Below are 21917 nucleotides of genomic sequence, written 5' to 3'. Positions count from 1 at the left end.
ATGCACGACTCTCTTGCATGGGCACTGGCTCACCACGCAGGCACTCGCGCTCACTGGCTCACCACATGGGCACTGGCTTGCCACATGGGCACACTTTCTCTTCTTTTTCACCAGGAAGCCCAGGGATCAAACCCAGGTCCTTCCGTATGGTAGGTGGAAGCTCTATCACTTGAGCCACATCTGCTTCCCTGTATAATTTTGATTATACCAATTTATTGTTGAATTTATTGGTATCTGCTTTGTGACCCAACATTATTGTGGAGACATCTTTCTCCCTTCAGTTTTGCCAGTGTTTTCCTTATGTAATTTGGGGCCTCCTGGTTAAGTGCGTATACATTTATGATTGTTATTTCTTCCTGGTGAATTGCCCCTTTAGTAATATATAATGTCCTTCCTTGTCTCTAATAACAGCTTTGCTCTTCAAGTGTATTTCATCATATTTAAGATAGAGTCCCCAGCTTTTTTTTTTTTTTTAATATAATGCATGTATGAATATCTTTTTCCAGCTCTAGCAGTTTGATATGACTATGAATTCCAAAAGTAGATATTGGATTATGTTTGTAATCTGATCTGTACCTGGGCATGATTGAGTTATGATTAGGGTGTCCCCTTGGTGGGTGGGGACTCACACATAAAAGGCATGGCAAAGAACAGAGTTGAGGGTTTCTGATGTTGGAATTTTGATGTTGGAGTTTGATGCTGAAGACTTAAGCTGGAGCCCTGGGAAGTAAGCTCACAGAGGAAAGAGAAGCAAGCCCCAGGAAGAAAGGAACTTTGAACCGAGAGAGAAGCAAGACCCTGGAAGGGAGGAATCCAGGAAGCCTGAACCCTCATAGCCGTTGGCAGCCATCTTGCTCCAACAAGTGAAAATAGACGTTGGTGAGGGAAGTAACTTATGCTTTATTGCCTGGTGTCTGTAGGCTCCTACCCCAAATAAATACACTTTATAAAAACCGTCCAGCCTTTCACTTTAAATCTAGTTGTATCCTTCCTTGAGTCTAAGGTGACTCTTTTGTAGACAGTATATATATGACTCTTTTTTTTTATCCATTCCACCAGTATGTGTCTTTTGTTTGGGAGTTTAATCCATTAGCATTCAATATTATTACTGTAAAGGCAGTTCTTTACACATTTTGACCTTTATGTTTTATCTGTCATATCTTATTTTCACCACTCTTTTTACATTTCTGATTACTTTTACTGATGTAATACTCATTTCTATATGGCCTTTCTGTCTTTTCTTTTTAGGCGTTAGCATTCCCTTTAGTATTTACTGCAGAGCTGGTCTTTTGGTTACAAACTCTCTCAGTTTCTTTATCGTCCTAATTTTTGAAGGACATTCTTGACAGATATAAGATTCTGAGTTGGCAGTTTTTCCTCTTGTAGTATCTTAAATATATTATATCACTACCTTCTTGCTTCCATGGTTTCTGATGAGAAATCAGCATATAATCTTATTGGACATTCCTGTATGTGATGCATCACTTTTCTCTTATTCCTCTCAGGAGTCTCTCTTTATCTTTGGCATTTGACATTCTGATTAGTATATGTCTCGGGGGAGGTCTATTTGGATGGGGGTACATTGTATTTCTTGGGCTCAAAATATATAAGTACCTCAGTAGGGTTGGGAAATTTTCTATCATTTCTTCAAATATTCCTCCTACTTTTTCTCTCCTCTTCTTCTGGGACACCTGTGACATGTATGTTGGCATGTCTCCCTGAGATCCTGCTCAATCTTTTCCATTCTTTTGTTTCTCTCTATGTTCATTTTTCAAGGCCATGTCTTCAAGCTTGTTGATCCTTTTTTCTGCTTCCTCATACCTGTTGTTATGTTCCTCCAGTGTATTTTTAATTTCATTTATTGTGCCTTTCATTCCCATAAGATTTGCTATTTTTCTGTGTAGGTTTTCAAATTCTTCTTTGTGCTCAGTCAGTGTTGTCTTTTTAAAAATATATATAAAATTTATTTTTAGAGAAGTTTTAATATTTTAAGGAAGTACTGGGGATTGAACCTGGGAACTTGTACATGCAAAGCAGGTACTCAGCTACTGAGGTATACCTGCTTCCCATCCAGTGTTTTCTTAATAGTCTTAATCTCTTTAGCCATCTCATTGAGTTTATGAAGGAGATTTTTTTTGAACATCTGTGATTACTTGCCTCAACTTTTATGCTATCTGATGGCTTAGCTTGTTCCTTTGAGTGGGCCATATCTTCCTGTTTCTTGGTATGGATTGTTATTTTTGGTTGGTGACTTGGCATCTGGTTTCCTAGATGTATTCTGGGCACAGTTTATTTAGTCTAGCACTTTCTATTTGATTGACTTTGTGCTATAGCCTTTCTTTGATATTTGGTTCAACTTAATTTGGAAATTTATAGTGGCTCATGTTTAGGCAATCTAAACTTTTTTCAGCTCCTTTTCATCTGTTTCTTGTCCTTTCTCTCTTGCTGGTTGCATAGTAGGCACCAAGGATGCATTTGGTATTATAAGCTGTTCAAACTGAAGCTGCCCACATTGCCTCAGGAACAGATGAAGCTTATCCCACCTTTCTCCCCTGCCAGGGGTAGGTAAGGAGCTTCAGCTGTGGGCAGTAATCCAAGTTGTATAGGCCAAGACTGTAGTTCTCCGAGAGACTAATGAAGCTTCCGTGCCTCTTCTTCCCCTGCCTGGGGTGGGGATGGAGTGCAGGTGTGGGCAGCAAGCTAAGCCGTGTGGGTTAAAACTAACCAGTCATCCAGGTAGACTGAATAAGCACTGACACCCCTCCTCCTCTGCCAGGGGTGGGAATGGAGTCCCAGGAGTACCCATATATCTAGTCTGTGCAGGCCAAAAGCCTCTGCAGTTGCCCTGAGAGGTTGGGGAAACACCCCTCCTCCCCATGGGGGTAAGGTGGGGATGGAGCCACAGGCATTTAACAATCCAGTCTGTGCAGATTGAATGCATCTGCAGTTGCCAGGAGAGGCTGGGGAAACATTGCCCCTCCTTCTGTCCTATCTGGGGTTGGGAATAGAGCCTCAAATGTCCAGTGATCCAGTCTGTGTGGGTTGAAAAAGTGCCTGCAGTTGCCCAGAGAGTCAGAGGAAACACAGCCCCCCTCTTATCCTATTGGAGGGTGGGAATGGAATCACAGGTGTCCAACTATGCAGTCTCTGTGGGCCAAAATCTATTACAGTTGTCCGGAGAGGCTAGTGGACATTCCCCCAAATTCCTCTCTGCTGGAGGTAGGCATGGAGCTCAGGCTAGGGCAGCAATCAGACCTGGTTTGGAAAAAGCCACTGATTTTTTTTGTCACTGTGATTTTCACTCAGCCCTGCTTCCCGTCATGCTGTGTACAGTGTTAAAACAAAGCTCACTTGTCTCTTTCTGACTTGAACATGTCTAAACTTTAGGTGTTCTTAGGATTAGATTGTAGCCAGCTTGATTTACTAATCAGTAGCTGAAGTTGGTGTCTGGCCATCTCTTCGTCCCCTCTTTTGGGAAATATAGTTCCAACTCCAGCCATGGAATAACTCACAAGTTGGCTTGTACAGCCAGTAGGAGATGAGCGGCCTCCATGGCCTGGAGTATCCTACTACTCACAGACTTCACTGCAGATGGACAATCTACTTCCATTCTTCTAAGAATGTTGCAGGATGCTCTTCTTGTTGCCTGGGCCCAGAAACAGGTGCTTTAGATAGCTCTGGGCAATTACTAACTGCACTGTAGGAAGAACTGACTCTTGGATCTCCTTAGTCTGCTGCCATCTTGTCCCTCCTCCTAATGAGGGACATTTTTATCTGTATAAGGAAATCTTCATACTTTATTGGTCAGCTTCCCAGTCCCACTTTTGCATATTTTGATTATCCTCCTGATTATAAGTGACTGCTTTTTAAAAATAATGGCTGTATTTAAATCATCTCCTAAGAAGTTCTTTTAAAAAGTCTAAGATTAGATACGTAGCAAAACTGGACAGCATTGAAGCATTAGTTGGAGATTTCAGTATCCCACTTTCAGTAATGAATAAAACAACCAGATGGAAGGTCAGTAAGGAAACAGAGGGCTAGAAAAACCATAAATACCTAACTGACTTATACAGATACTCCAACCAACTATGGTAAAATACGCATACTTCTCAAGTGCACATGGAACATTTTCCAGGATAGATCATATGTTAGGCCACAAAACAAGTCTTAGTAAATTTTAAAAGATTGAAATCATACAGTGTCTTTTCTGACCATAATATAGTAAAAGTAGAAATCAATAACTGAAGTAAACATGGAAACAGAAGGAAACTACACACTCTTAAACAACCTATTAGATAAGAGATCACAGGAGAAAGTAGAATATACTCTGAAACAAATGAAAACAAAACACAACATACCCAATCTTATGGGATGCAGCAAAAGCAGTGCTCATAGGGAAATTGATAACTATACATTAAAAAGAAAGATCTCAAATCAGTAACATAACTGTACACCATAAGGAACTAGAAAGAAGTAAACTCAACCCAAAGATAGCAGAAGAAAGGAGATAATAATGACAAGGTGAATGAAATAGAGAATAAAAAAGCAATAGAGAAAATCAGTAAAACCAAAATTTGTGTGTGTGTGTAAAGATCAGTAAAGTTGACAAACCTTTAGCTAGTTGTAAGAAAAAGAGAAGACTCAAATTAGTAAAACAGGAATAAAATATGGATTAGAGTGGATTTACTAGCATTCTACTATAGAAATTATTGTGACTCTAGCAATGGAAGAAATTACATCATTGATGTGGAGACAGTGGCCACGGGAGTGGCTGAAGGCAGGGAGATAGGGGCATTTTTGGGACTTGGACTTGTCCTGAATGATATTGCAGGGATGGATGCAGGACATTATATATCTTGCCATAACCCACTGAATGGACTGGGAGAAAGTGTAAACTATAATGTAAACTAATCCATGCTGCGTAGCAGTGCTCCAAAATGTATTCATCAAATGCAATGAAATGTACCACCTTAATGAAAGAAGTTGTTGATGTGGGAGGAGTGGGGGATGTGGGGAGTGGAGTATATGGGAACCTCTTATGATTTCTGTATTTTTTTTAAAAAAGAAAAATTACTAAAATCTTAAATGAAACAGGATTACTACCTACTTTAGAGAAAAACAAAGGTCTGTAAGAGAATACTATGCAAAACTGTATTGTCAACACTTTGGATAACCTAAATGAAATGGACAAATTCCTAGAAACAGTCTGAGTAGATCAATAACAAGTTAGGAGATTGAATCAGTAAACAAAAATAATTTCCATTCATGGGGGAAAAAACCCAGGACAAAATGGTTTCACTGAATTAATACCAGTCCTTTTCAAACTCTTCCAGAAAATTTAAGAGGAGGGAACACATCTATTCAATCTATGAAACCAGCATTATCCTGATACCAAAGCCAGATAAAAACTACAAAAATAACGAAACTACAGACCATTGTCTTGTATGAATGTAGATGCAAAAATCTCAAAAAATACTTGCAAATCAAATTCAGCAGCATATTAAAATGGTTCTACACCTTGATCACGTGGGATTTATCCCTGAAGTGTAAGAGCTGTTTGTATAAAAATCAGTTGTTGTAATCCAGCACCTTACTAGAATGAAAAAAAAAAAAACATTAATTGATGCAGAAAAAGCATTTAATAAAATCCAACACCCTTTCATGACAAAAATAAATATACTAGCAGTAGAGGGAACTTCCTCAACATGATAAAAGCCATATAATGAAAACCTGCAGTTAACATCATAATATGAAAGACAAAGGTTTCCCCCTCATACAGGAACAAGACAAAATGTCCACTTTTCATATTATGTTCAACATAGTACTAGAAGGTCTAGCCACAGCGATTAGGCAAAAAAAAAAAGAAGAAATAAAAAGCATCCAAATTGGAAGAAGTGAAACTCTCTTTGCAGATGATATGCTCATGTATCTAGAAAACCCTAAAGAATTCATTTAAAACATTTAGAGCTAATAAATAAATTCAGCAAATGTTGGAGGATACAAAATCAGCATACAGGTCAGTTGCATTTCTATAGAAAAGCAGTGAACATTCTGAAAAGAAAATTAAGAAACAATTCCATTTCCAACATCAAAAATAAGAAAATACCAAAGAATACATTTCATCAGCGATGCAAGACTTGAACAAAGTTACAACTGCTGAATGAAATTAAGACATAAATAAATGACAAGACATATGGTGCTCATGGATTAGAAAGCTTAATATATTGTTAAGATGACATTATCATCCAAAGTGACCTATAAATTCCAGGCAAATTTTACCAAAATTCCAATGGTATTTTTTCCAGAAATGGGAAAACTCATTCTAAAATTCATATGGAATATCACAGAACCCAGAATTGCCAAAACCATCTTGAAAAGGAAGAATAAAGTTGGAAGACTTAAATTTTCTGATCTCAAAACTTACCATAAAGCTACAGTAATGAAAACAATGTGGTATTTGCATAAGGTTAGACACATATATAGACCACTGGAATAGAATTGAGATTTCTTAAATAAACCCACACACCTCTGACCAATTGGCTTTTTTTTTTTTTTTTTTTTAAGCAATGATAGTAAGGAGTTTATTAAGAAATAAGAAAAGAGATAGTATACAACCCAGACACAGGTGTGGATGTGCTACAGGGTGAGATGTATGTGCAGGGCCCTGGGGACCCTAGCTATTTGCTGTCCTGATTGGTTGCTTTTCTGTCCTCATCGGTTAGCTTTCAGGGGACCATTGAGAGGCCTTTCTGTTTGGAGTTATCTGGGGCTTCTTTTGAACCTGGGAGCTTCAAATGGAACCTTGTGATCCTTGTCTTGGCGGACTTTTGTTTTGTTTGTTTGTTCGTTTGCTTATTTTTTTTTTTTTTTTTAGGAGGTGCCGGGAACTGAACCTGGGATCTTCCTTTTGGGAGGAAGCAGGTGCTCAACTGCTTGAGCCACATCTCTTATCCGTGGTTGGCTTTTCAGCTGTAATGGGAACAGCTGTGTTCTCAAGCAGTGGTTTTCACTTGGGTTTCTGGGTAGGGTCTGACCAGGAAGGTCCCAGCTGTTATGACTATTCTGATCAGCTGCTTTCCCTTGTTCTCCATACTGACCTGCTTGAACTCCCTCAGAATTTACACCCTTGTTCTTAAGGGGTATCTGAAAGGCAATGGTCATTCTTCTGTAGCTGCTTCCTGCTGTTGAGGGGCAGTAGTCCCTTCCTGACAGGGTGGGAAACTCTCTGCCTATTCTGTTGAGGTTGAGGGAAGGTGGGTCTGACACCATGGGTTGGAATGGGATTAAATCCCTCCTTGACTAGTACTTTGTTCTGGAAGGCATTGATTCTGGAAGAAATAAACTTAGAATTTTGAGGATACATGGTCCTACTAAGAGGATAAAGAAGATGGTGTTAAATGGCCCCCAAAAGGGGGCCAGCCATGACATACTAGATCATGGGAATGAGAAAGACCACGTGTCTCCAGAGGCTACATACTCCTGAGTTTGGTGGTCTTCATCTCGTAGGTTTCAAATGTTGTCTAGGAGTGTTCTGGAGAGATTTACATAGAAACCACATTCCTCCTTGAGGAATAGGCAGGTTCCTCCCTGTGCCACTTTTAGCATGTTTAGGCCTCTGCGATTTTGCAGCACCACAGTGACAAGGGAATTTGTTGTCTAAGGGATTCTTGGGTATGGCTATTTTCTTCTATGCTGTTGGTTAACTGTAGAAAGACACTATGGTAGACCTGCTGGCTTTGGTACAAACTGGCCTATTGAATTTTTTTTTTTATTTGCCCCCCTGTCCTTGCGGCTTGCTTGCTGTCTGCTCTGTGTCCATTTGGTGTGGGTTCTTCTGCATTTTTTTGCTTGTTTCCTTTTTTGTTGCGTCACTTGCTGAGTCAGTTCTCTGCGGTGCTTGTGGGCCGGTGGCTCTCCACAGCATGCCGGTGAGCCTGCCATCACAAGGAGGCCCTGGAACGCGAACCCAGGGCTTCCCACGTGGTAGATGGGAGCCCAACTGATTGAGCCACAGCCGCTTCCATGGCCTATTGAAATTTGACAAGGTTGCCAAGACCACTGGGGGGGGGAAGAACAGTCTCTTTAGAAAGTGGTGGTGAAAAAACTGGCTACTCATGTGGAAAAGAAAGTAGTAGGACCCTTACTGTATACCATATACAGAATTCAAAATGGATTAAAGACCTATTTTTAAGAAGTGAAACTAAAACTCTTAGAAGAGAACATAGGGGTAAATCTAAATGCTCTTCGGTTTGGCAATGGCTTCTTAAAAGTCACATCAAAAGCAAGTCACATCAAAAGCACAGGCAACAAAAGAAAAAAAAGTAATTTATACTTCACTAAAATTAACTTTTGTGCATCAGTGTATCACAAAATGAAGAGACAACCAACAAAATAGGAGAAAATATTTGCAAATCCTATATCTGACAAAGGTTTAATATCTAGAATGTATAAAGAACTCCTACAACTCAACTATAAAAAGACAATCTAATTAACAAGTGGGGAAAGTACTTGAATAGACATTTCTCTTGAGAAGATACACAAGTGACCAATAAGTACATGAAAAACTGCTGAAACCATTAGACATTAAGGAAACGTAAATTACAAGTGCTGTGAAATCACATACCACATTACACTCACTAGTATGGCTGTAATTTAAAATAAAAGGAAATAAGAAGTATTGACAAGGATGTAGAGATACTGGAACCCTTGTACACTGCTGGTGGGAATGTAAACTGATGCAGCTACTTTGGAAAGACAGTCTAGTATTTCCTCCGACTGTTAAACATAGAGTTACCATGTGATCCAACAATTCTGCTGCTGGGTATATACCCAAAAGAATTGAAAATGAATTCAAAACAGATACTTGTACACCAGTGTTTTTAGCAGCATTATAATCACAACTGCCAAAAGGTTGAAACAATCCAAGTATCCATCAAGAGATGGATAGATAAACAAAATGTGGAATATACATACAATGGAATATTATTCAACTATAAAAAGAAATGAAGTCACATAGATGAGTCTTGAAAACATTACGCTAAGTGAAAAAAGCCGGACACTATAGGACAAATATTGTATGATTCCACTGATATGAAATATGTGGAATAGGCAGATGTATAGGGACAATAAGTAGATTACAGCAGCTGGGGGAATGTGGAGTTAATGCTTAATTGAGTATAGAGTGACTCTTTGGGATGATGAAAAATTTTTGAAAATAGTGGTATTGATTACACAACATTGCGAATGTAATTAGAGCTACTAAGTTGTATACCTCAAAACTGTTAAAATGGCTAATTTTATGGTATATATGTTTTACCACATTAAAAAGTAAATGTAAAAAAAGAATTGCCTGCATTAGAGACAGAAAGTAGACTATTGGTTGTCAGGGGTTGAGGGAAGGGGAGGAGAGATGGGAGTAACTGCCAAAAACGAAAAATTCTGAGGCAGATAAAACTTATTTTTTCATATTCATAATAGGCAGTATAGATTCCAGGTCAAATCTGTGATAGCATGTTGTATTTTTTTCTATGTGTCTTTTATATACTATACCTGGGAGCTTCTTAAATAATATAGAATTTTAAAATTTTACTGTGGATTTTTTTTTTCTGATAAAGTCTCATGTACAAATTACATGTAATCTGGCAAGAAGTGGAGTAGTTTTTTGGTTCAAACAGTGGTAGTTGTCCTGGTACCTTTCCTATAGCCCTCATCACCCCTTTTCCTTTCCTCAGCCTAATTTTTCTGCGTTAATTTGTTCAAGAGGTTAAATCAGCGTTTTTCCTTTAACATCTCCAGAAGTGTTAGGGGTGAGACCTCCCCATCAACTTGAGGTTGTATGGTTGAAATAGAAAATAGAGAAATCATGGTGTAACATGGTAAGTGTTGAAGCAGGGTTTTTACAGGATTAAACAGTTCCCTTTGGGTACTTAGATGAAAGTGTATCACTGGGAGGAGGTTTCACTTAGGAATGAACGTCTTTTTAAAGGCTGAATTTATCAGAGGAAAGTATGTAGGACAGGGTTTTTGTGGGCAAATTTGGCCTTTGATCATCTTTTTGGCTCTGTTCGCCTGGAAACCTGATAATGATAAAATGTCATCTGAGTTACTAGACAGTTTTGTTTATGGTAAATGTCCTGTGTTTGATAAATTTGAAACTATAAATATCTGGTGGGAAGCCATACTATATAGGTCTTGAGTGTTTGCATGTATGTCATTTTCAGAGACCCTGGAAGTTTTGACTAAGACTGTTATTAAGAGATATTTTTTTCCTATTTGGAACATTGGGCTCGTAAGCCAGTTTTTTTCATATACCCATATGACATCAGGCTTGCATTTATGCTGTCAGAGGGTCTTCGTCAAAGAGAATTGCTTGTTGGATTTTTACAGGTAAATTCTACTGAAAAAGAATGCCTGGTGTTGCTCTGCTGACATTCTCTAATTTTTTTTTTTTGTTGAGTAAACTGCATGCTAAGTGTGGACTCCGTTTGAGTCTTGTCTGAATTTTTACCAGACGACTCCCTGTGGGTATTGCAGCATTCTGGGTGGTGACAAAGGCATATGCAAATAGTATATATTTGCAGGAACTGGCAGAGTGCATTTTGGAGAAATGTGTGAGTGATAATGATAGGAAAGATAGGTTGAAACCAAAATGTAAAGAATTTTGGATGTCAAGGAATTGGGCTGTTATCCAGGAAGTTTTTAGCTATCATAGCGATTAGATTTATGAACGCAACTCTGGTGATACTATGGAGAAGAGACTGGAGTGGGGAAAAGTTGGTTCTGGGAGACCAGTGAGGAGACTATCATAGTAATCAAGGAAAGTGAAGATGATTGTAGAGTTGAAAAAGGGAGTCCTGTTTCTATTTCAGAAATAGCTTTTTTTATTTTCTTAACAAATCAATTTTATTGATACATATATATTAAGAAGATAAATACATCCAAAGTGTATAATAAGTGATATTTGGTGTAATCACATATTTGTGCGTCATCACTTCATTCTTTTTTTCCCCCACTTTTTTTATTTTTTAAAAGATACTTTCATTACATAAATGTTAGAGAATATATAGGGGATTCCAGTATGCCCCGCTTCCCATATCTCCCACATTTACTCACATTAGCAACATCCTTCATCAGTGTGGTACATTCGTTGCAATTGATAAATGCATGCTGGAGCACCATCACCAACCATGGATTTTTAGTTTACAATTTAGTCTACATTCTCTTCCATTTGACTCTGTAGGTTATGGCCGGATATATAATGGCCTGTATATGTCGTTGCAGTGTCATTCAGGAAGGAAGAATGGATATAATAGGGGTACATTTTCAGGACTTGGGAATCATCCAGAAATAGCTCTTGATGCAATAGGAATTGCTGACAGAATGAAATGTGGAGATTCAAGGGGGAAATAGGAATTGATTGTGAAGTTCCTGGCTGGAGAGAATAGGTGCTCATACCATTACCTAAGATTAAAGATGCAGTGCATTTACCTGTATTGTCAAAACAGGTTATTATGAAATTTGACAGCTAAGAGGTCATTGGTAACCTTAGCTATAGACAGTGGAAAGTACAATCTACACAATATAGAAACCATTGAGGAATAACTAGGAAGTGAGGAAATGGAAAAACTTACTACTTAGGTATGTTTTTGTATTTATTCCTTGTGGTTATGTTTATGACAAGGGTTTTGTTTCATTTTCAATTTTTTTTTCGTAAACAGCATCCTCACCTCCCCCTTTTAAAAAAGTTCTGGGGAAATATGAGTCCTTTATAATATGATTTCGAGAGCATAATTGCTATATAACCTGCCTATGTTTAGAGAAAAGTGCATTTAAAATTTTTGTTTTGTCTTAATGTGCACTAGAATATCACTGAATAATGTATCAGTAGTAGTCTGTTTCAGTTCTTTATGAAGTCAAATATTTTTCTGTTTTTAATAATATAGTTAAGGGTGACTTCACGAGGGAGTTTTCAATTTTAACTAGGCAGTCGTATGCAAATAATTATTGTGTGTCTTAACAGCTTTAAATTTTCTCTTACATGTGTGTAATTAAATATAAAGCTCCAAAAGCAAAACAAGAAACAAAACAGAAAAAACTCAGACCTGGTTCTTGAATAGAGTTCTCCTGGAGCGAGTGTTTGACTTCCTGAGATTTCCATTGGGTGATACTATAGTCCAGGGTGAAATTTGGTTTTGGAGGAGTTTGTTGTATTTTGACATTATATTATAATTTGTGTTTTAGACTAAAGAATGAATAAATACTTAAAATTAAGGTATTTGGAGTGCCTTTTTTGTCATGATTCCAAGATTAATGCAGTTTTGTATTTGGAGTTAAATTTTTTTTTATTAGAGAATTGTGGGTTTACAGAATATCATGCATAATATACCACATTTAGAACAATTGTGTGGAACATTTGTTACAGTTAATGACAGCACATTTTTATAATTGTACTATTATTTAAAGTCTATGTTTTAACTTAGGGTTCACTCTTTGTGTAGTATAGTTTCATGGAGTTTTTTCCTTATTACCATATAATCTAACATTTCCCTTTTAGGCATAGTCAGATATATATTTCAGTGCTGCTAATTACATTAACAGTGTTGTGCTACCATCATGACCATCCATTACCAAAATATTTCCATCATTATTCTGAAAAATTTTAAACATAAAGATTTTAGAATTTATATTATTAGTAGTGCCTTGTTATTGCAGGTGCTTATATCCTTGAGATTTAATTTTTTCTCTTTTTTTCTCCTTAGTTCAAAGCAGTATTCAGCGATTTCAAGAAAAGTTTTTTATTTTTGCTTTGACACCTCAACAAGTTAGAGAGATATGCATTTCAAGGTAAGAAGAATGTTTGAGATATATTTCTCCTTGAATATTGGACTACTTCTCATTAAGTAAGAATAGTGTGCTGGAAAGCAGATGTGGCTCGAGCGGTTGAGCACCTGCCTCCTACGTGGGAGGTCCCAGGTTCGGTTTCTGGTACCTCCCGAAAAAAAAAAAACAAGCAAAACAAATGGAAAAACTAACTCAGGGAAGCCAGTGTGGCTCAGTGGTTGAATGCCAGCTCACCACATGTGAGGTCCTGGGTTCAATTCCCAGCCCCAGTACCTCAAAAAATAGTATGCTTTGGCTATGGTCAGCCAAATACGTAATAAATACTGTGTATTAGCAAAAATTTTTAACCTTTGAATAAAATCTCAGTATCTTTTGAATTATTTTTTGTCACATTTGTCAGTGATTTTTTAATTTAAATGAAAATTTTATTCCAAACATAGCAATATAAATAAAAGAATTTTGTCAACAAAGTCACCTAAAGATTGGGTGGCCATAAACTTTATTATACAAACTGAATGAAAATGGACATCATTAAAATTATCCTGGAATAAGAGGCATAACTGGGATTATTTCTGGACAAAGTGAGGTAGGTAGGTGTATTTTCACCCTGCCTGAATATTTAATAGAAAATCTGAAAAAAGTTCTGGAAAGGACTGTTAGCTTTGCCATTTAGAAAAAATACAAGAAACTTAAAGAAGACACACTTAAAAAGAGCAAATGAGCTAAGAACTGTAAGAAGAAAGAAAAGGATATCTGTAGTAGACTGGCTTGTAGCTTGATGCAGTTCATGTCTACCAGCAGCAAGATATTTTGAGTTTTTCTGAATTTCTGAGTACTTTCAGTTTAATAAACCAACCAACCAAAGAATAAATAGAATAAATTAAAAGTTAAGTTTTATATCCAAAAATCATATCATTAATGTTTTATTTAATGTTCAGTGATGATCCCTCAATGTTTACTAAGTGTTTATTAAGTATAAGGCATTATGTTATATGATATGGTCCCTTTCTACAAGTTGTTTGTACTTGGTTAGTGACCTAGACCATATTCATAGAAGGATCATTGACTTTGTAAGGTGACATATGATAATAGCCAACTCAGTAATGGAAAACAGCTGATTTATAGGAGGGAGCAATCACTATTAACCTTGGTGGTGTGGAAAAGCTTCACTGGGGTTTTGGGTGGGCCATTGAATGAAGGGGATTATTTTAAGTAGATTTCAAGATATGCTTTTAAGGAACAAAGCAGGGACAGAATAGTAAAGAATATGCTATCAGTTGCTTTAATAAGGTGTGTATGTGTACAGAATTTGCTTAACTGTGTAAAATAACCCTGCACAAATATGATTAATTGCCTCTGGAGAGAGTAACTGGGTAGCTAGGGGCAGAATTGAGAGCAGTCTTTCCACTTTATATCCTTTTTTTATATCTTTTTTGAAATTTGAACAGTGTGAATGTATTAACTATTCAAAAATTAAATGGCTAGAAAATAATTCTCAGTGAAATTTTTTCATCATAAAAGTAATGTTTGCACTTCTCCCTCCAAAAAAAGGCCAACATCAAACACATACATGTGCATACAAACCCCAACCTTTTCATAGTTGTGTAATGAAACTGTAAAAATCTTTCCAATACCTCTAATGAAAGTAAGAGTTTGGTATCTGTTACTGAGTTTCAGTAATATGCTGATGTATTTTAAAGCAAATCTCAGACATCATATAGATGCATCTCTAATTTTTAAATATAATCACAGCAAAAAAATTAATAATTCTTTAAATATAATTTAATATCCCTTCATATTCAGATTTCCTCAGTTGACGCAGGATTCAGATAAGGCCCATGGATTACTTTTTTTTTTTAAGGTGATAGATACCAGGGATTGAGCCTGGGACCTTGTATGTGGGAGGCAGGGGCTCAACCACTTAGCTACATCCACTTCCCCCATGGAATACTTTTGACTCTTAAGTCTTCCAAGACTTTTTTTTAAGCTTTTTATTTTGCAAATCATTTTAGATTTAGAGAAAAATTGTAAAAATAGTACTTTTATACCCTTCACCCACTTTCTTTAATATTAACATGTTGTATAACTATAGTACAATTATAGAAACCAAGAAATTAACATTGGTACAACACTGTTTGCTAAATTTTACAGACTATATTCGGATTTCACCAGTTATTTCTGTGTCATCTTAGTCTCCTTCAGTCTATGACAGTTACTTGGTCTTTCCTTGTTTTTCATGACTTGTGACATTTTTGAGGAGTCCTAGCTATTTTATAGAATATTTTATAGAATATTTTATTTCTATAAAATATGCATTTGTCTGATGTTTTCTCATGATCTGCATTTTTGGCAAGAACACCACAGAAGTTATATGTCCTTCTTAGTATATTGTATCAGGGCCTACATAATATTGATGTATCTTATTTTCGGTGATGTTAACCTTGATCACTTGGTTAAGGTTTCTTCTATACTATAGAAGTACTATAAAGTTGCTGTTTTTTCCTTTGTTGTTAATAAATGTTGTAGGGGAAGATACTTTGATACTAGGCAAATATTCAGAGTTTCCCCTCAAACTTTTATCCACTAATTTAGCTTAGTCTCCATTTGTGGATCTTCCTTGCAACAATTATTAGTGTGGTGTTTAAATGGTGATTTTCTATTTTCCTTCTTCTTCTTATATTTATACATTGGAGTTTTTCTTTTGTAAGAAAGCTGTCCCTTCTTCCCATTTATTCAATTATTTTTATCAGTGTGGACTCATGGATACTCTGGGATTATAACTGAATGCTATTGTAATTTATTTTGTTTCTTTTTTTTTTTTTTTTTAAGATTTATTTTTATTTATTTAATTCCCTTCCCCTCCCCCGGTTGTCTGTTTTCTGTGTCTTTTTGCTGCGTCTTGTTTCTTTGTCCGCTTCTGTTGTCCGCTTCTGTTGTCGTCAGCGGCACGGGGAGTGTGGGCGGCGCCATTCCTCGGCAGGCTGCTCCCTTTTTCGCGCTGGGCGGCTTCTCCCTATGGGTGCACTCCTTGTGCGTGGGACTCCCCCACGCGGGGGACACCCCTGCGTGGCGCGGCACTCCTTGCGCGTATCAGCACTGCGCATGGGCCAGCTCCACACGGGTCAAGGAAGCCCGGGACTCGAACCGCGGGCCTCCCATGTGGTAGACGGACGCCCTAACCACTGGGCCAAAGTCCGTTTCCCTATTTTGTTTCTTGAACTGTTCTAGCTTTGGCCATTGAGCACTCTTTCATGTTGGCTTCTGTGCACATTCTCCATGTCCCCATCCTTTCTGAGTACTTTTTAACTTTATGGAATAATAATCTCCACCTCACTCAGTGGTTGGGGGGATTAAATTCCATAGCTCTCAAATCCTGATCTTTTGCCTAGACAATTGTAGCTGTCTTCTTACTCTTGCCATATGATTTTCGTAAAGCCTTCATTCAGTATTTGTCTCTCTTGTGCTTAAAACCCTTAGGGGTACTTCAGGAAGTCCATACTCCATTGACTGGCAGTTCTTTTCATCACTTTGCTCTGTCTTTTTATCTCCTGTTACTTTCCCTTAGCATTCTATATTTGGCTAAGCTTTCCTGTTTGCATTCCTATGTTAACTGTGCTGCTTCAGATCTCTCTACCTCTGCACAGAGATCTGCCACTTCTCCCAGCACCATTTATTGAATAGACTGTTCTGTTCCAGCTGGCTGGGTTTGTCGGGCTTGTCAAAATTCACCAGACCATAGATGTGATCATCTGTTTCTGAACCATCTGTTAGGTTGCATTGGTCTATGTGTCTGTCTTTCTGCTAGTACCATGATGTTTTTACCACTGTAGTTAGGTAATATGATTTAAAGTCTGGAAGTTGAGAGTCCTCCAACTTTGCTTTTCCTTTTGAAGATGTTTCTGGCTATTCGGGACCCCTTACTCTTCCAAATAATTTTGATTATTGTGTTTTCCATTTGTTTAAAAAATGCTGGTGGACTTTTTATTGGGATTGTGTTGAATCTGTATCAATTTGGATAGAATTGACATTTTAATGTTCTTTAGTCTTCCAATCCCTGAGCATGAAATGTTCTTCCAATTATTTAGGACTTTTAAAATTTCTTTTAGCAATGCATTGTAGTTTTCTGAATACAAGTGCTTTTAGTTGCTATTGTAAATGGAATTTTTCCTGACTTTCTCCTCAGATTGCACATTACTAGTGTATAGAAATACCATTGATTTTTGCATATTGATCTTATATCCTGACACTCTACTAAAATCATTTATTAGCTCTAGCAGCTTTGTTGTAGATTTTTTTGGGACTTTATAGGTACAGTATCATATCATCTGCAAATGAAAGTTTTACTTCTTCCTTATGATTTGGATGTCTTTTATTTCATTTTCTTGCTTGATTTCTCTAGCTAGAACCTTGACCAACAGTGGTAACAGTGAGCATCCTTGTCTTTTTCCCAATCTCAACAGGAAAGCTTTCAGTCTTCCACCGTTGAGTACAGTGTTAGCTGTGGGTTTTTCATATATGGCATTTATCATGTTGAGAAAGTTTCTTTCAATTCCTATCTTTTGTAGCATTTTTATCAAGAATGAATGCTGTGTTTTGCATCAATTGATAGGTTCGTGTGATTTTTCTTTGATTTATTAATGTGTAGTACACTGATTGATTTACTTGTGTTGAACCACCCTTGCACGCCTGGTATAAAACCAACTTGATCATGATGAGTAATTCTTTTAATGTGTTGCTGGGTTTGATTTGGCAAGTATTTTGTTGAGGAATTAAGCATCTGTATTCATTTGGGAAATGGATCTGTAATTTTCTTTTCTTGTAATGTCTCTGTCTGGTTGTGGTATTGGTGATATTGGCTTCATAGAATGAGTTTGGTAGCATTTCTTCTTGTTCAGTTTTTTGGAAGAGCTTGAGTAAGATTGGTATTAAATCTTCTTTGAATGCTTGGTAGAACTTACCTGAGAAATCATCTGGTCCTGGGCTTTTCATTTTGGGAAGTTGTGTGATGACCGTTTCAATCACTTTACTTGTGATTGGTTTGATGAGGTTTTCTATTTCTTCTAGGGTCGGTATAGGTTGTTCATACATTCCTAGGAATTTTTCCATTTCATGTACATTGTCTAGTTTTTTGGCATACAGTTGTTCATAGTATCCTTTTATAATCTCTTCTCATTTGGTAGGGTCAGTTGTAATGTCCCTGTTTTCATTTTTTATTTCATTTATTTGCATCTTCTCTCCTTTTTTCTGTCAGTCTAGCTAAGGGTTTGTCTATGTTATTAATCTTGGAGAACCAACTTTCGGTTTTTGGTCTCAATTTCATTGATTTCTGCTCTGATCATTATTTATTCCTTATACTTGTTTGGGATTATTTTGCTGCTCTTTTTGTAGTTCCGCCAGCTGTGTAGTTAGGTCATTGATTTTAGTTCTTTCTTCTACTGTAAGCATTGAGGGCTATAAATTTTCCTCTCAGTATTGCCTTCACTGCATCCCATGGATTCTTATCTTAAACTACATTCATGTGTTCTCACTGTGCTTTCTTAATTATTTTCTCTTACCAACAGAGATTTTTTGCCAGGTGGTAGAAGAGATTATACAGTCCAAGTTCAGCTGAGGTGAGTGTGAAGTTTTCAGTTATCTTAATGTTGCACTTGTTTTATATGTTCATATAGTCCTGAATTTTAACATATATAAGTTAAGCTTGAGTACACTATTTAAGAATAATTTCTTTTTTTAAATGCAGACTTTGCCTGGCAGAGACAAGTTGCCCTCAAGAAGATAATTATCCTAATAGTCTGTGTATAAAAGTAAATGGGAAGCTGTTTCCTCTGCCTGTAAGTTGCTTTTTACTCACTGAGATTGCATGTAAATTGAATATAAATATAAATATGGCCAAGAAACAGTGAGAAATCAGTACCTATGAACAGTCCTAGCATGGGGATTAAATTCTATTTTCTACTTGCAGGAGGGATTCATGATTCCTTGGAGAAGTGGCTAGGGCAGAAGAAAAAGATGAGTCTGAATATCTTGTGCCAGAACACAGGGAAGCTGTGAAGGACTATCATAGCAAATGGCGTGGTAGTAGGGCAGGACCTGGGCATTACATAATTAGGGTAGCGCATTGTGGTGGATGTTTGCATTTGCTGAACCTAGCTGTGGGTGAGATGGTGGCAGACAGAAACTGCCAAGAGTGACTTAGACACAGAGATCAAGAGTTCCAAATTTGGGCCTTGATGAGGCACTTACTTTGGGGGAGGGTGTATTGGCATTTGATTGACAATCTGTTTAAGCAATGAAGCGGTATATAGGTTTTGACAGCCAGGATATATACACAATATGGATGAATATAGCCTGTTCCTGGCCTGATAGCTCTGGACTTTTTTTTTTTTTTTTACCATGTTAATCAAGTCTTAAAATAATACTTAACTATTTTATATATTAATCTCCACTGGAGGTTTGGAATAAGTTACATCTGTTTAGAAGGTTGGTACATCTGTGTAGAAAGCTGACAAAGCAATCTTTAAAGAAGAAGGAGAACATAGCCTGTTTGTCAAGCATTACAAAGTGGGATATGTATATACTGGAACTGAAGTGCTCTGAGAAGAAGACCCCACCTGTATGCTAAGTTGCCGTATCAGCAAAGCAGACACCTTCGTGATCATTGAAAAAAGATGGAGAAGCTATTCAGCATCCCTGCTGAGCACAAAATATAACCCTGAACATAATGAACAACATCTCAGAGAAGCTGAACAAATCAGACAACATGGACAAACCCTTGTTGTCAGAACAAGTCAGACAACACAGTCTAGGACTTTGGACTATATCACAGACAAGTGCTTGTAATTGAGCACCAAAATGATATAGCCCATGGCCCAGGCAAACCCTTGCAGTCAAAGGGGTCTGACTTCTCTCCACTGTATAATTGTTGGAAGTCCCATTAGTCTCTCTATTAGTCAGCCAAAGGGGTACTGATGGAAATACCAGAAATTGGTTGGTTTTTATAAAGGGTATTTATTTGGGGTAGGAGCTTACAGATACCAGGCCGTAAAGTGTAAGTTACTTCCCTCACCAAAGTCTACTGGAAGCAAGGTGGCTGCTGTTATTTGCGAGGGTTCAGGCTTCCTGGGTTCCTACATTCCTGGGGCTTGCTTTTCTCAGGGTTCAAGTTTCCTTCCTCCCTGGTGCTGGCTTCTCTTTCCTCTGGGTGCTGACTTCTCAGGTCTTCAGCATCATACTCTAACATCAAAAATCCCTAACTCTGTTCTTTGCCATGCCTTTTATCTGTGAGTCCCTACCCACCATGGGTGGGGCGCAATGCCCTAATCATAACTCAGTCATGCCCAGGTACAGATCAGATTACAAGCATACTCCAATATTTCTGTTTGGAATTCATCAATTATATCAAACTGCTACAGTCTCATACTAGTTAGAGACTTGAAAAATAATTGTTTTATTAATTTTATAGGACTTGAGCAGTACTGCATCACTGACTGACTCTCACAAAAAAGTCTGTGAGGCTGAAATCAGCTAAGACAGTCTCTTGGGAATAAAAGGGGAAATTGCAGGCGGTGGACTTGGCCCAGTGGTTAGGGCGTCCGTCTACCACATGGGAGGTTTGCGGTTCAAACCCCTAACCTCCTTGACCTGTGTGCAGCTGGCCCATGCGCAGTGCTGATGCGCCCAAGGAGTGCCCTGCCATGTAGGGGTGTCCCCCGCATAGGGGAGCCCCATGTGCAAGGAGTGCGCCCCATAAGGAGAGCCGCCCAGTGCAAAAGAAAGGGCAGCCTGCCCAAGAATGGTGCCACACACACGGAGAGCTGACACAACAAGATGACACAACCAAAAGAAACACAGATTCTCATGCAGCTGACAAAAACAGAAACAGACAAAAGAGACGCAGCAAATAGACACAGAGAACAGACAATCGGGGTGGGGCGGGGAGGGGAGAGAAATAAATCTTTTTTTAAAAAAGGGGGGGGCGGAAATTGCAGAGGCTGAGTAGATATGGTTGGGGAGAAATGCTCACATGGCCCTGTTCATGTCCAAAACCCAGGTAGGACATTTTACCTTTCAGGTAGCTGGCTACTAGCAACAAGATTCTCAGGAGCTGTTTTTTATCTAACTGATTTGCATAAATATCTGAACTGTGAGAAGAAGCATCCCTACTTGAAGGTAAAGGATTCCAGTGCATGGCCAAATGTTAGTGGCAAAATCACTGATAGAATGATTCTGAATATTTTCCATGAATGTACTAAGATTTCTTTGACCTTTGACTGTCATTGCTTTATTACTTTTCCTACTACCTTCAAAGAAATATCTAACTATGCCTTCTTAATGTGTATAGACCCACTCCGAATCCTATGCATTTTTGTCTGGGGGAGTGGATGTAGCTCAAATGGTTGAGCGCCTGCTTCCCATGTACAACGTCCTGGGTTCAATCTCCAATACCTCGTAAAAACAAACAAATGAAAAAAACAGTTCTCATTGGAGAGTAGATATAGATCAGTGGTTGAGTGCCTGCTTCCCATGTATGAGGTCCTGGGTTCAATCCCCAGTACCTCCAAAAAAACTCCAAAAACAAAACAAACCTTTTTTATTGTGTGGTTATGCCAGTGATGGAGTCATGGAGGCCATGTCTAAAATGTGTGAGACTCCACCTAAAATCCATGACATTATATAAAACATGATTAAAATTAAAGATGTAAATGAACACAAGTTGCACAAAATGTTCCAAATGGACCAATCATGCCATGTCTTGGGATGATATCTCCATGTATGAGATGTGCAGCACCACCCTGGAAGGCTCGTAATCTGTCACTTTTATAGTCTTCTTGAGAGATAGAAAGTCTAGTAGTTGAAGCACTTCCTCTGGGACAGTGTTATTGGATAGTCACTGCTGATTTCTCTTCCCAAACACTAACCAATCTTTGAGTATCTGTATAGGGTTGTTTGTGAACATGTCAGCTGCTATATAAAGCACCCTTTGTTTGATGAGTCTAGCATTCATCCCTGGAGCAGATTTGAAGGATGAGAAGTATTGGAGGATTAGATGGATGCCAGTAACAGATTTCAAAAGCAAA

The 21917-nt window shown here is 37.9% G+C and overlaps 1 protein-coding gene across 33 annotated transcripts in view; it reads left to right on the top strand.

The window, feature by feature from the left end:
- The window catches only part of PIAS2 (protein inhibitor of activated STAT 2), a 118426-nt gene that overhangs the window by 34989 nt on the left and 61520 nt on the right, over positions 1–21917 (top strand). For all 33 annotated transcript variants that reach the window (XM_058277634.2, XM_071208549.1, XM_058277625.2 and 30 more), the window contains 3 exons: positions 12759–12843; positions 18402–18452; positions 18581–18671. In XM_058277634.2, the coding sequence (XP_058133617.1) occupies positions 12759–12843; positions 18402–18452; positions 18581–18671 (227 nt within the window). The remainder of the gene's footprint in view (positions 1–12758; positions 12844–18401; positions 18453–18580; positions 18672–21917) is intronic.

Source organism: Dasypus novemcinctus, chromosome 16 (assembly GCF_030445035.2).
Source record: "Dasypus novemcinctus isolate mDasNov1 chromosome 16, mDasNov1.1.hap2, whole genome shotgun sequence".
Classification (NCBI taxonomy): Eukaryota; Metazoa; Chordata; class Mammalia; order Cingulata; family Dasypodidae; genus Dasypus; species Dasypus novemcinctus.
Note: the sequence above shows the minus strand (reverse complement) of the source record. Positions and strands in the feature narration are given on the sequence as shown.